The 16,033-nt window shown below is 40.7% G+C and overlaps 1 protein-coding gene and 1 long non-coding RNA gene across 2 annotated transcripts in view; both read left to right on the top strand.

Annotated features, from left to right (window-relative positions):
* Positions 1–505: 505 nt before the first annotated feature.
* The window catches only part of LOC134475250 (uncharacterized), a 34,048-nt gene continuing 18,520 nt past the window's right edge, over positions 506–16,033 (top strand). Inside the window, exon 1 of the long non-coding RNA XR_010046298.1 lies at positions 506–630. This is a non-coding gene — a long non-coding RNA (uncharacterized LOC134475250). The remainder of the gene's footprint in view (positions 631–16,033) is intronic.
* On the top strand, positions 9,753–10,451 carry LOC100724530 (large ribosomal subunit protein eL43-like). The gene is given in 1 exon segment (XM_063235102.1): positions 9,753–10,451. A coding segment is annotated over 1 exon segment (273 nt). The 3' UTR covers positions 10,026–10,451.

The following is a 16,033-nucleotide window of genomic DNA, read 5'->3' as shown; positions in this document are numbered from 1 at the left end:
GCATGTTTGTTGTTTTAAAGGTCTCCTTACAGAGTCTAGGACTATTTGGAGGATGTAATTTCAGCAAATAAACAAACTATCGTTCTACCTTTATATTCTTATTCTAGAGGATTTGGGAAGCACTGAAAAGGTATTCTCTTGTTTTCTGAGAATTGGTTTAAGAAGCCTCAATGTGTTTGAATTGTGCTTTTCATTTCCCTTTAAAGAGCATTCTAGCTAGAGACTGACTGGATATGTATATTTTAATTGAAGGCATATCCTATGGCCTCAAAGAGCTAATAATCTCCCACAGTCTGTCGGGTAGGCAAAATTAGCATTAGGGAAGCAATTAGAGAGCTGTAGAGTGCTCAATTATGTGCTATAAGCCCCTGGGCAACAGTGGCGGGGGGGGGGGGGGGGGGGGGGGGGACGGGACTCCTCAGAGGAACCCTCTGCCTTCAAAGGGAAAGTGAAACTTGAGCTGGGTTAGGAAGCAGGAAGTAATATTCTGAGAAGTGTAGGCAGAAGGTAGGAGAATTTTCCAGTACCTGGTACTGTGGTAGGATTTTCTTTTTTATTATTATTATCTAACATTTTAAAAGTTTTTGTTTAGGGTCTGCCTACCACCATGGGAAGATAAGCTTAATGAAGGTAAGAACCCCATCTTGTTCACTATTGAATCCCCAGGTTCTGGAACAATGCCTAGCACATAGCAGGTATTCAGTAACTGAATACATAAATGGATAAACAAATGGGCACAGTGTGAATGAGAAATAGTGAGAGGAGCGCCTGTTTGGAAAGAGGTGTCTTTCTCTGTTACCGAGGGACTCCCCAGCTCACCAGCTAAGAAATACAGGGGCAAGTGAAACCAGCTGAGCAGGATACCGAAGCTGCCTTTTGACAAGGTGGGCCCTGTATTAATGTAAACATGAAATTAAAACACAAACCTTGGTTTGTTCATAACATAGGACATTAACCCAGTCACAATGTTTTTATTAATGTGCATGGTGACTGTATTCACTATTTAAGCATAGATCCATTACCATCTCCTACTGCATCAACTGTCAACCCCAAACTAACCGATTTGTTTTGGTTTTACATCAACTGTTTTTGTAGGTTTTCCCATACTATACTCATGCAATTGACTGGTAGACCTAAATGTACTGTTTTACCTTAATTCCTGCTGCATCCTCTTATATTGATCTGAGACCATCTTTTAGCTTATGAAATCCATTTTAAACCTTGATCCTATCATCAATCACAGTGGTTATTTCTCTTAGCTCAGTACCATCCATACAAGTGATCTGCAGTTCCCCAAGGGTAGATGCCTAGGGGAAATCTGGAGAGTTCTCTAAGGGACAAGCAGCATTTACCAGCTGGCAAACACCAGCCATGTGTAAAAAGGAAATGTCATATAGATAAGTGAGGCAAAACTTGAGGGTAGAACTGGATGGGAACAGTGCAGGAGGCAGGGCAACACCACTCCAGTCACGTTTTTACAATGCAGAGAGAAAACAGCTTGATAGGGAAGGAGAGAGAAACAGAACTGGGGATAGGGAAAAGGTTGACCTGCTAACCTGTGCTATTCAAACTTGGATCTCCCCCTGGATCTCTAAATTTTCTTAGAATCATGGACCACAAGGAATATCCCTTCCTCCATCTCTCAGGAATAAATGCTACATTGGTTTCTTAAACTGGTTCTCTTCCTTTAGTCACTCCTCCAGGCTTTTTGCTCTAATCTTGTGTCAGTCCTCGCCGCACCTCTTCTTTCACTCAGTTTCTGTTGCAAAATCAATTATAATTCGCTTACATGGCCAGAGATGGGTTCATTTTCCATCTGCTCCAAACAGGCATGCCTTGGACTGCACCATTCCTAGCGCCCCTGGCCTCCCCCACTCTGCTTCGTCCCCCCATTAACTTTATCTTCCTACACACAGTGCAGGAACACAGATGTTTTCACCCTGTTGCTCCAGCACAAGGGTATTTTCCCAGTGTCTCTCTGTGTGTAGGCTGCAGGCACCATCTCTCTAGGGAGGGAGAGAGTAAATGTTTTCATTCCAAACCCTCAGGGTCAGGTCTTGTTTGTCTAAACTGTGTTTGTTGCCGTAATTATCAGATTAGCTGATCTATGGCAGCAAGTTGGAGGGCAGAGTGGGGGGGGGGGAATATTAATGCTGTGTTGGATGGTTGCTGTGCTTTTTCATGGATAACACTGCAAAGAGCTGTCATGTCTCTTATAACCTGGAAGATTTGACAAGAATTCTTTTCAGCAGCACTAACAGGCCTTGATAATAGTCTGCTCTAAGTAAATCCAGCCATCCAATGGGCTCACTGCTGGGATCCAACAGGCATTCAGCAGAGATGGGGGGTTGAAAGGCTATCTCTCTAGGGATCTACTGAGGAAAGAAAGAAATAGAGTTTAAGGAGGATCTGGATAAGTGACTCCACAAAGGAGTATTGGTGTCACTTAGGCCGGTGAGGAAAGCAGGGACATGCACTGGACAACTCCAGCTTGTTCACCCACGCCCTTCCCTTTGGCACACGCACATCTATGCTGCAGGGCCCCGTTTAGCTTTGTTTGGGGATTTTCTGTTGTCATCAAGAATGTTGAGACAATTTCTCACCACTCCTGTTTCAGGAAAGCCAACAGTCTCTCTTTGTGATGGCTGACCTTTCAGTTAGTGAAGTTCTCATCCGCCATTTTCTCCTACCCACAGCAGCTCTGAACTTCTGTCAGGTCTCCAGAAATACAATAAATGCAGAGCACGACAGTAACAATTCTTTCACATTTTACTTACCTGTTTAACAAATGAATAAATCTTGTCTCCTCAAACAGATTGTAGGATTGAATACCTTCAGTTGGTTACCTGGCAGAGGACTCCAAATACATATGTGGGAGTTGCCGATACTCTTTTTCTAAACTTTTTTTTTCCATTTCTGACCTGTTACTTTCTGACTTTTGGATTTTACTTAGTATAATTATGGAACTCTTGTTTCTGGAACAGTCTTCCAATTCATGCTTATTCATTCTTCCTCATTCCATGCACATGCACACACAGAGAAAAGGAAACTAACTTTTACTCTGTATCTTCGTACCTAGCACTGTCCAAAAATATTCCACATGCAATATCTCCTTTGAAACCTACCATGATTTATAAGGAAGCAGGGACTCACAGGGCTAAATAGCATTAAAAAAGTTCTCACAAATCCCATTTTTCTAGGTGCTAATGGAGAAAAGTTCAGACAATTAGAGAAAACATTCTCTTTGCCCAAAACTCAATTAAAAATAATCTCTCCAGTAATTTTCCCAAAAAATACAGTTATAATAATTTCTTTGTAAAATTAAAAATAACTGAAACCAAATAAACAAACTCTGAACAATATTTTAAACAATACTAGTTGTGTTATTGGGTTAGATTCATTTTAATTGATTTTGACTCATTTTCCATATCCATGTTGTTTATAAATTTGTCACTGTTTGAACAGAAATATGAATTTTAAGATATTCTATATAATCCACACCCTGATTCATTAAAATGCTAGTGAAATTGCCACTTTAAAAAGAAATAACCCAGGACTTAGAATAGTCCATGTTCTAAGAAAACCAGTCTTCTCTACTCACGTTGCTAGAGTTAGTTTCAAATCCTGTATGGGTAGGACACAGAGATTCTTGGGAAGAAATATTCTGAATCAAAACTGGACAGGGAATTTCCACATGGTGTTCCTGGTTGGTCCCAGAATCAGAATTCAGATGGATTTCCATGAAAACAAAGAACCATGGAGCCAGCAACCCAAGAAGTTACCCAATCTCTGTTCTTCCCAGGGGCCCCTTTGCTTCTTGGTACCTACACTCCATCTGCTTATTACATCACTCACCACAAACCACACAGAAGTGCAGCCCGAGACGTTACATAGGTCAACTGTGCCATGTTTATTAGCTGTCCTGACAAGAGAGTTGGTGGGAGAAGAGTTTAAATGGCTGTGTTGTTTACAATCTATACACTGCTGTAACAGTTTGAAGAAACATTCACTTGGCTGTGTCAGTAATGGTTTTAAAGGCTGAGGAGTTAGACATGGTGATGTGCACCTGTGGGCCCAAATACTCGGAATGCTGAGCGGGAGAATCACTTGAAGGTCACTGAACTGGCCTTGGAAACACAATGAGACCCTATCTCAAAAACAACAGTCTGGGAAATGGAAAGAAAGACAATACACGTGTCTAAAAAGAAATTCAAAGACTTTATTTGTAAAGATAAAAAAATGAGGAAAACAAAAAATTATTTTGGAACCTTGTAATAGCGTATTACCCATATATTAAGCAAAATTAATTTTGGGTTCTTAAGTTATCTTATTTGATTCTGTCTATGAATGGCCAGCTTGTTCTTGTTAAGATACTTGAAGGGCTCGGGATGTTTTCTGGGCCAGAGGCCAGGAGATCTAACTAATAGCTTGGCAGCTTTCATGTTCTCTTCTCTCGGGGAAGTTGGGGACCAGAGTGGAAGACATTTAGATTTCTTATTTAATGATGTACCATCATATTTTGTGTTCCTATAGGGATGCCAATGGGGAACATTGCTTAAAGATACTATAATTTTTGATTCATTATATCTAAAACCTTTAGAATAAAGTCTAGCACATAGAGAAGTATAAGCTATTGTTATCACTGACATGATGGTGAGGGTGATGAGGCTAGATCTAGGCTGGAAATTTAAAAAGAAATAACCCAGGATTCTGACAACTTTAAAACCTTTTCTGTTGAAGTTGTTTGATAGGAAGGGGATGAGCTGTGGCTACTGACAACTAAATACAAGTATCACTCACAGAAGGCAAGTTTGCTAACCAAACAATCATCATGGCCAAACATAGGAATGTTTCCTTTGAAAATGTAACTTTATTATTTGGCCATGGAATGGATTCAGCTGCCTTACCAGTAGTGTTTCCCCTTCCCTGGATTCAAGATGTCAGGGATCCAGTAGCTAGATAGGTTCTGTGACTTTAAAGGATTTGTCTCCCAAAGTCTATTATCCAAGGGAATCCCACCCAGCATTACAATGACTGTCCCCAGGTCTGTGGCAATAGATCAGAGCAGAGCAAGCGGCTTCAGCCAGAACCCCTAGGCCTGTGAGAGCATAGTACCGTCTGCTATAATAACAGCGGCACTATTTCAACCCAGACCATTGTGCACCTTAAATGGTGAAGCTATGTCTTCTAAGCCTTCAGTCAAAAGGTGATTCATGGAGCGCATTACTGAGCAACACCCGAATTCCTTCTCTCTTCACTTCTGAGACCAAGAATTGAAAACACTAAGGGAATAACAGAATCATAAAATAAAGGAAAAGCCAGAATCAGAACTCTGGTTTCCATGCCAGGGTTGACCCTCTGGCTTTTCCTATTTATGAAGGCATGGAGTTACCTTGAGATGAAAGATAGGGTCTTGAATATGACTAGAAATTCATATGCAGTGTTAGAACAACATGGATAGCAATAAAGCAGGAAAGGAAATAAATAAAAAAGGACAGTAGAGCAAAAGGTCAGGAAATAGTTGAAAAGACAATTGGAGAGAAAATAAAGAAACATAGGGTGCTTTAAATTATACTCGTAACAAAGATGTAGATGGAAACGAAAGATGGCAACAGCATCACATATTAAGAAAGAAAGCTACACAGGAGAAAATAATTAGGATAAAAAGAATTCTATCATAATCTAAACAGAGTTATCTGATGAAAATATCCACAAGAGATAATAGTTGCTTCTACAAAGGAGATTCTCAGCCAGAGACCTAAGTATCTGGAGAAGAGACCCCCAGCTACGCACTAGGGCCTCTCGGCCCATCCGAAATAAAGGAGAACAGCTGACAAATTGTAATTAGAAAAAAAGCTTCAATTGAGCCGCCTTGGATCCTTTACACCTGTCCCTCTTGGGTGGTTCTCTCGCTGCTTCTCTTTCCATACCCTTCTTGAGACAGCCATTATTAGTCATATGTTACTGTGGGGTATTTGGCGTGGGGGACCATCTGAAACACGATTAGCCCTCCAAGCTAACAGTTCTCTATTTCTGCTTTGCTATTTCCTTTCTTTTCTTTGTTGTCTCCTTTACTGGGATCTGAGAATCTCAGAGTAGAATAATTACATACAGTGGGCACAGGGATGACTCGTGACAGTTTAACAGCTGAACTATCTCTTTGCTGTGGACAAAACTTGGAAAGAGATGGTTCCAAATCCTCAGAGAGGTTGCCTGTCATCAAATATTAGTACTGGAAGCAGAAGCCATGCATTATTTCTTTAACAATGATGATGACCAACTAAGAAATTTAAGGAGTACTCAATGATAAAACCATAGAACATGTCCTTAAGCTCACTGACCAAACATGGCAGTGCAAGTCCTACATGCTCAGTAATAGTAATCATTCCTGCCTGGTACAGGGCATCCTGCAGGTGCTGTGTATAACGTGAAGCATAGGATATATATCAAGCTAAGTAATCCTCATATCATAATGAGGCAAATACTATTGTTGTCATCCTGACTTTAAAATAGAAATTCAAAGATTAAATAACTTACCAACATCACTCAGCTTGTAAAAGATTGGGATTCAAATATGCTTGGAACCCCCTCAGTAGGTTCCCTCTTCAGTGCTCTTCTGTACATCAACCAGAATCCATCTCAAGACTGACTACAACAGGAGTAAGGTCCTCAGATTCATCTCACGCCCACTTTAACACAGATTTCAAGGATTTAGGCTTGGGAGCTGCCATCATAATCCGGCCTGCTTTAACCTGTCTGTTAGCTTGCCTGTCTCAACCTGCGGATGGTCATTTCTGAGGGATTCTTGGTGCTGGGGTCCTCCCTCTCCACCCTTCTCCACAGTCGGTCTGTGGGACTACACCAAGTCTTTCCAGCAATGGTGGTGTTACCCCAACTAGCAGCACATGCTTCTGACCTTTGGGATTCCTACCCATGCTGCGGGCTCCTCTGGTAAATCAAATGAAAGACTTTGCCAAGGCATGCAAACTGTCTTTAAGATTGAAAATCCTGCTCTCTGAAATCTTGTCCACCAATCTAAAAGTACAGCGTCTTCTGTATTTAAACTACTTACTGCCCATAGCAACAATCCAGTAAAAATCCTTCAGTTGAACACTCCACTAACTTAAAATTTAAAACCACTAGCTTTTGAGATCCTAGAAGGACTTGAGTATAGAGAGGATAGAGCCGGTTCTTCCACTGCCCCTGCCGCCGTGGCCAGCAGCTCCCCAGGCCAAGGAGCTCAGTTCCACCAGGCCCCGTGCACCACGTGGGAGCAGCCACAGGGATCCCCGGGCCACCGAGAGGAAAGTCAGCGCCATGGGCCTAAGGGACGAAGGAGTCCAAGAGGAGACCGGTGAGGCTGTCAGCTAAACCTCCTCCTGCAAAAGTGGGGAAAAAAAAAAAAAAAGAAAAAAAAAAAAAGGCAGCGAGGATCAATCTTTGAACAAAAAGTGCAAACAAAAGGGAAAAGCGGGGCAAAGGGGATACAGGCTGGAAGTGGCTAAGCAAGAAATTAAAGATTTACCTGCAGAAAACAGAGAAGCTAAAAATGAAGAGAGAGAGAAAGTAGCTTCTGAGTGGAGCAGAAGAAAAAGAAGCCAAGCCTGATTAATCGCACACCATGTCTTATCAATGACCTCTGTCTCCTTTTTTGTAAAATCTGGAAGAATATTTTTATTAACTATTTTGTAAATGTAGGCTTTTTAGTAGCTCTAGAAACATATTTTTTTAAAGGAAGGAATCCCACTTCAAGACATTTTTAAAGTGTAAATGATTTTTTTTAAGAAGTAAAATCATTTGCTGGTTATTTTTTGATACAACCAGAAAACACTGGGATATTGAATTATGGGAGGCTTTGAAGGTGTTGGGTGCAGTTTAAAATTCCATAGGTGGGTGTTTAGTTTTATATCCTACAATACAAAGCATACTAAATGGCAACTTGGAATCACAAGCATGCATTTAATATTTATTTTAAATGACTTGTATTGCCATGTTTATTTTAGTAGAGCTGTTTCCTAAAGAACATCTTATTTCTGATCCTCCCCTTGTCAAAATCATGAGCACTCTAACATATTTGGCCCTAGTAGTCCAGTTTTCATAATTTTATTAGTGTTTTGTGAAAGATTAAAAAAATATGAGTATGTAGTGTATTTGAATGAAATTGTGAGTCATAGGGCTTCAGTTACACTTTAGCATCATTTAAAGATACTGATACTTAATAGTTCTTTTAAGGAAAATTTGTCTGCAGATTTGAAACTGGAAAGTCACCGAAATAACTGAAAAAAATTATACATGGCTTTTTAAATTTTCAGTGTCTGTAACAGTTGCATAAAAGTGAAATGTTTGTACTGATCCTCAACACAACTGATAAAATCGCAAAAAGATAATGGAAATATTTTCACATAACAATAACTTTAATAAAGTACGATTATTAAAGATCATATTATACTGTCATTTTACCTAATATAACAATATTGTAGCCCAGTTTGAAGACTGTAATTACCTGTAAGTAATAAAATACTAAACATTATAATTCAGATTTTTTAGACCACCTTCTCCATTCATCCACCTACCTTGCCTTCCCATTCCCTCCAGGCACCCAAAATGTCATAATCTCTGTGAATAAATAGAGCAAGGGACCTGTGAACACTCGGTAAATATAACTAACTGATAAATGAACTCATCTATTCACCTCCAGTATAGTACTTTTGCTTGTGTCTCAAATATTAATTTTTTCCTTTCCTTTTACTAACATGGGCATTCATGCATTCAACTGACGATTGTTTACTTAGGAATATTAAATAAGAGCTTCCACAAATGCACAGTTTGGAATGGTGCAAGACAACATGAGAATAGGTGCTCTGGTGAGGGTTGCAGAGCCAGGGAAACAGAAATGTACCTTGACCACAGCAGATCTAGGCTCAAAGATCAGTCTGGGAGTATTTCCTCCTAGCTCAAAGAGGCATTAATAACTGCAAACATTTTAGAGGTTGTAGAGTTTCTGTGTGTAGTGACCTCAGTCTTCCTGCTCCCCTGCATAGGAGAGAAGTGGGATTTGTAGGGAAGGGCTGAGCAATTTGTCCAGTCTCAGGTCTCACAGTTAGGCAGAGCTGGAACTTGAACACAATCTTACCTCTTCCTTAAAATGCCTTCTTTGTGTATATAATCTTGAAAGTTAAACTCCTGTCCAGTTCCTTTCATACTAAATGCTCAATCTATGTTTCCCTCAACCCGTGGGCAGAGAAGGAGGACACTAGATTACAGGTATGGAAATTTGCCCATGGTACCTTGCCCCTGGAGAAGCAGAAAGTTACTTCCTGAGATAATTTGACGCAGAAAGAATGAGGACACGAGAATTCTGTTTCCCTCCACCCAGATAGGACTTGGGAAACTGATGGGGAGTACAACCACAGACATATCTACCCTTGTAGGACTGAAGTTAAATGATGAAAAGGATCCTCCCTCCATCAGGACATTTTGATGCTTTTTCTGGTTGCAGCTTGATTTGTTTTCCTTTTACTTTCATAGTAAATATTCCTTTGCTTTTGAAAAGTATTATCCTTATTTCTGCTGAACAAAGAAAGGCTTTTGTGTCTACCTAGTTTGGCTCAACAACAAGATCAACGTGCCATGTATATGTACCAACTCCTTATGATGTAGGTAATCAGTATGTACCACAGACACGTACTAGTTTAAAAACCATTTTTTAAAAAAGAACATGCTCTCTAGGCTTAGGACTAGGTCACAGTGACATGGCCAAATGCACCAAGAAGATCTGCATTGTGGATGAATATGGGACCTGCTATGGTGCCTCACTCTGGTAAATGCTGAAGAAAATTAAAATCAACTAGCACCCCAAGTACACCTGCTCCTTCTGTGGCAAAACCAAGATGGGTAAATGGCCTGTAGGGATCTGGCACTTTGGTTCTTGCATGGAAACAGTCACTGGTGGTGCCTGGACCTACAATACCATTTCTGTGGTCACAATTAAGTCAGCCAGCAGCAGACTAAAGGAATTGAAGTAGAAGCTCTAGTATTTGAGACATCCCTAGCCTATAATAAATGGGTAAATTTATGTAAAATAAAATAAATTTTTAAAAAAAGTGTCCTTTGGGGTAGGTATGGTAACGTAGCTGGAGAACTCAGGAAAGCCAAGGAAGCTGGCAGATGGAGATGGAGAAGGTGGAAGTGATTAGGAACCAGGGATGACTCACCTTTCACCACAAGGGATTCCCGTACTAACTCTTCCAGTAGGGTTTGTAAGTCTGACACAAAAGACATTGAGTGCCCCAGGAGGTCAAAGATAGGGATGTCTTCATGCCTTAAAAAGACTGGGTGGCAGCAAAGTAGTCTAGGAAGATATTCCCAAGCTTTGGAGCCAGGAAGACAGAAGTGAAATCTGAACAAGTTTCTTGACCTCTTTGAGTACTACCAAGCACAATAGTGGTGCCATCGAGACCTCAAACCTCAGAGGAAAGTTGTAGTGACTGACGAGGGGCCTGGAAGAGTAGGTGACTCAAGCACCTGGGGAAGGAAGTGACACTCAGGCCACAGCTCCAATAAATGGTATTATTTGGATTTTGCTATATCTCACCAAAAACTAGGCTGCACTACTGTGACCTTCCAAAGAAAATGAGTGGTGATGGTAACTCTGATAGCCACTAGTTAGTCCCTTCTGGGAAATGAAAAAGAAGAGCAAAAGAGTTGCCTTATCAGAGAGGGCACAAATGGAGAAGAAGCCCTGTTAGAAGAAAACTAGTATACAACGTTTCTAGGACATAATCTAGGGTGCCTTAATAGAAAGTCTAAATTTAACTTAAACAAACAAATTTCAGTGTCTGTGTGGGAAAAAAATCATCTTGTTTGCTGACTGGCAAGTGTAAGATGTGTACTATAGGAATAGAAATTAAAATAATGATCAAGGCAAGCTTAAAAAAAAGAAATCTCCATATTATTCACAATTCTTTTTTAACTGTGGTAAAACACACATAACTTATAAATTACCATCTCAATCATTTTTAAATGTACCATTCAGTCTCATTGAATACATTCATACATTGTGCACCCCTCACCATGTCCACAACTCTTCATCTTGGAAAACTGAAATCCTGGACCCATTATATAATAACTTCCCATTTGTCCCCACCTCCAGTCCCTTGTAACCACCCGTTTACTTTCTCTATAGCTATTCTAAGCACTTCATATAATTGAAGGCATACAGGTTTTTTTGTGTGTAGTTTAGTTTAGTTTTTGTGACTGCCTCAGGTCACTCAACATAGTGGACTCACAACCTTTAAACTACATATAGTTCAAAGTTATTCACAGAGTGATTTATGGATATATGTCACAGTAAATGTTTGCATTGTTTTTGGCTTTTTGAGACAGGGTTTCCCTATGCAGCTCAGGCTGACCTTATCAGTTTGTAGCTCAAGCTGACCTTGAACATAGCAATTCTCCTGACTCAATCTCCTGAATACTAGGAAGCCTGGTACAGTCATGCATCACCATGCCCGACCATAGTAACTGTTTTAAGTAAAGTAAAAATTCAAATGCTAACAGGCTGGCATGACACAATACCAACATCCATATACAATATAAGAATAATGAAGATGTCTTTTTCCGTACCTGGAAAGACAGTGAGTATGGATGTAATGTCATCTCAACAAAACCCCAATGCAGCTTGTGGAGCCAGGGACTTCTGCCCTGTTGTTGCTTTGCACTTCTGTAAACAAAGAGTTCAGAGAAGACCTTAGGATTGACCACATTTCCCATTATGTTTTCTGTAGGGCTCTTCCCACATTATCCCTTCTCAGAATGTTCAAGTAGCTCATTAATAAATAAGCAAGCAGCCAGTTAGACAATTGATACTTACTGAGAACTTGCCATGTACCATACACAGTCAGTAGTTTAAGTTGGACAGTTTTAAAGAGGAAATTTTTTTTGTGTGTTTGTTGTTTTTGGTATTGGGAACCGAACTTACGATCTTGCTCTCACCGTGTAGGCGCTTATACTGCTGAGCTAAACCCCCAGCCCTTAAAGAGGAAATTGAAGTGAATGACATAGTCACTTCTCATCATGTCTATTTTTGTCTTTCTCAGATGTATTAATCATTTCTCCATGACTAGTACAAAATCCTTAACACAGACAATGTAAAAGGGGAAAAGTTATTCTGACTCACAATTTCAGAGATTTCAGTCCACGTGGAGTCCAAGCTAGAAACACCACGGTGGAAGGCAGCCCAGAAGCAAAGAACAGGGAAAGAACCTGAAAGGAAAATTCTAGGGACCATATAGATATAGTCTCCATGGTTGCACTCCCATGACCCACCCAGATGCCCCGAAGTATTCTTTACTAATCTCCAAGGCATCTCTCACACCAATCAATGTGACAACCAAAATTGACTATCACCCCTAATTGTGATGCAGTTACGGAAGTTGGATGGGCTGGTCCTTTAGCTCTCAGAATGAACTCTAATTGACTTAAACGAATCAACAAGACTTGCCAACCTGACCATAGTGATTGATTTGGGAATGGACAGTGACATAATTACAACTGAGACACATTCACTGGAGGTGAACCAAGAAACACAAAACCTCAGGCATTTTACCTTAAAGATATGACATCTTAGTATGAAGTTATGGACATTAGAATCTTGGATGACATAATTCAGGCCATTCCTAATGCAGTTCAAGATCAACTATTTCTGAGGCCAACCCTGATTTGTATTCAGTTGTCTGAGCCAGCTGATGCCCTTAATTGAGTTGGAGTTAGACCTTGTGTTACATACAATTTAAATTTCTCTAACTGATCTCTATCTACTGAATTATGTTTTCCCAAAGTTCTAATAGTGAAGTCCTAACCCCATGTGACAGTGTTTTGAGATGGGGTGGTTGCCAAATAATTAGGTTTAGATGAGGTCATGTGGGATAATCCTTCATAATGAGATTATTATTCACATAAAAAAGATAAGTAGAAAGTTTCTCTCTGCCTTTTATAACTATTCAGCAAAAAGGTAGTGATCTATAAGCCAGGGAGAGAGCCTTCACTGGAAGGTGATCATGTTATACCTAGATCTCATACTTCTAATACCTGAAACTAAGAAAAAGTTAATTTTCATTGTTTAAACTACCCAGTCTATCATACTTTATTGTGGATGCCAGAGCTAACTAATGTACTGGCACAGACATCTTGAGATACATCTTCCAACTGAGTAGTTCAGTTGCAGTCCATTCTTTCCCAGTGGGGGTGACTGAGCCTAGACTGTGACTCCGTCTCTCCCCAGTCCTCTCTACATCACCCCTGGGAAAGTCAGCTCTTCCCATAAGTACAATTCTGATGGCCCCTATGCCCGTGAAATGATCTTACCAATGAGCTGACTTAGGGTGCTGGGAAAATGACAACATATCTAAACAAAGTAGAAGGAAAAGGGGAAAAGATAGAAGGAGGACAAAAGAAGTAGGAGGTAGCATGGTGAAGAATAGCACCTCTTACCATTATCACCAAAATAGCAGAGAACAATGAAAATACCATCAGAAGGGCTGCAAATCTGGCCAGAAAGCCCATTGCCACGAGCATCGATGTCTTTGAAATCTTGTATTTTATTGTAAAAAGTCATGTAAATATACTTTCTGACTTGTGATGTGTGTGATGTGCCTTCATATTTTTATATCAACATGTGTCTCTAAAAATCTTTGAAAAGGGCTATTTTATTCAAAATCTTTAAAATTATTCCCTGCCCCCCCACCTGTCCTGCGATATAAGAAGCACAAGTACAACAGAAAGAATAGTAACATAGTTTTTTCTTTTTCTTTTAAAGAGAATAAACCCAAGCAAAATAAAACAGAATAATGCCAATCAAAACAAAACAGGGTAAGTGATACACAATTTCAAAACAAGATAATAGGAAATCAACAATGGTTATCATAATATCTCTTGTTGTCTTCAAAACAGTGTAGATATTCTCAGATGTAGTAAAAATCAAACAAAGCATAATAGACTAGAACCAATAAAAACAAAACAATGAATGCAACAAAGGACTTCAAAACAAGATAACAGTAAATCCAAAATGGTTACCATAATATATCTTGTTATCTTTGAAAAAGCTACCCATACCATCAGCTATTATAAAAGCAAGCAAGACAAAACAGAATAAAACCCAAGCCAACAAAATAATTAAAATGACACAGAACTTTAAAACAAGATAATAGGGAATTAACAATGACCACCACCTTCAGAAGGAGATTCCCCATAGATGCTACATTGCATGTCATTCACTGAATGGCTGATCAGACCACCAACTTTAAGCTTGCAAAGTCAGTGAAACACTAAACAGTACAAGCATTAAACTGTATTTTACCTCAGTAGCTGTCTTCACAGCCTGTGTTTCTCTAGATCAGCCAGTAGCTTACAGAGGAGATGGAGGCAGGGGTTTGTCTCCCAGCCCACACTCCGGAAGGGACTGGCATCTGGTTGTCCCTCCAGTGGCCCACGCATGGTGCCTAGTCACAGGGTGGGCTTGCTTTGCATTGACCTCTTGTTCTCTTCCCCCACAGTCCAAGAATGGTGCCTACTCACAGGAAAACACTGGTGTCTGGTTCTCCCTTCAGAAGCCTGCACATGGCACCAACTCTCAGGGAGGGGGCTGGCTTCTTGTTGACTTCCTTAGTTTTTTTTTTAATTTTAATTTTTAATTTTTAATACAAGGTGATCAACAATGGTTTCCATAATGCCTCTTGCTATCTTAAAAAGAATTGCCTTTGAACAAAACAGTAAAGAACAAAACCAATAAAACCAAAACATTGGAAACATTACAGGACTTCAAATGAAGATAATAGTCAAACCAGAATGGGTGTCTGACCCAGCCCGTGGTCAGTCTGTGAGGTAACCACCTGGAGGAGGAATGGGGATTAACAAAAACAGGGCAAGAGACAAAGAGAGACAGAGACAAGTTGAGGAAGTCCAATCAAGTCTCGTTTATTCAGGAAGTGGTTGCAGCTTTTATAGGGCAAGGATGGGCCAGTGGGACAGGAAGAAGCTACGGGATGATCTCTGATGGGTCATCGTCACGTCCGTGTATGTGACATGAGCAGGAGAGGATCATGGTTGATGCAGGCTACTATGTGCCCATATAAGGGAGAGGTGAGGAGACAGCAGTGGGGCAGTCGCACGGCTTCCAACATCTCCCTTTTTATACTTTTTAATCAGGAGTATGGCAGGCCCTGTGAGGACAGGGCCTGTCTTAGGTCAAGGACCTCATTACATGGACCCAAATCGGGCCTTACCCGTTATGGGTTTGCAGGACAGCAGTTGGTCCTGTGCCTGTCTTAGGTGGCTGGTGGTACAGCATGTATGTCCTAGTTGCCCATCTCTGGCTGCCTGTCCATTGCCCCAGGGGAGTTAGGCCACGTTGTCATATGGGCCACTCATGGGAAATCTTTCCCAGTAGGTTTGTTTACCTGCCATCTCCAACTGGTGATAGTGTACCTGAATGGGCTTTGCCATAAATGCATCTATCCAGTTATTAACATGTGTCATAATCCTCTGAAAAATACAAGGACCCACAGAGAGGAGAAGCAACAAGGCAGCTAGGGGCACCAGGAGGGGCACTAGGTAGGGGAAGAGCCCTCCCTAGAGCATGGAGAAGGGGTTAGAGGCCATCTGTTGTCTTCTCAATTTGAGCCGCTCTTCAATTTCTTGAAATTTTCCACATACGATGCCAGAATGGTTAACATAGAAGCAAAATTTTTCCTGTAAGGCAAGACAAATTCTCCCCTGTTCTGCAGTTAGGAGGTCTAGCCCTCATCTGTTTTGGAGGGCCACCTCTGCCAATGAATCTAGTTGATCTTGGAGGGTCCGTATGGTGGCAAACAAGGCCCGGACATCTTCTGACAGCTGGTTGGAGATCTCAGTGTACTTATCTAGGGTGACACCCAATCCAGCTGTACTGGTGGCCAGTGCCCTGGTGACACGACACCCATTCCTATCAGAAGTGGGACAAGAGCCACCACTCCTTTTTGGCAGCCAGTGATGTAGG

The sequence above is a fragment of the Cavia porcellus genome, unplaced genomic scaffold (genome assembly GCF_034190915.1).
Source record: "Cavia porcellus strain 051 isolate PalLab524CR breed Dunkin Hartley unplaced genomic scaffold, mCavPor4.1 scaffold_2, whole genome shotgun sequence".
Lineage (NCBI taxonomy): Eukaryota > Metazoa > Chordata > Mammalia > Rodentia > Caviidae > Cavia > Cavia porcellus.
Note: the sequence above shows the minus strand (reverse complement) of the source record. Positions and strands in the feature narration are given on the sequence as shown.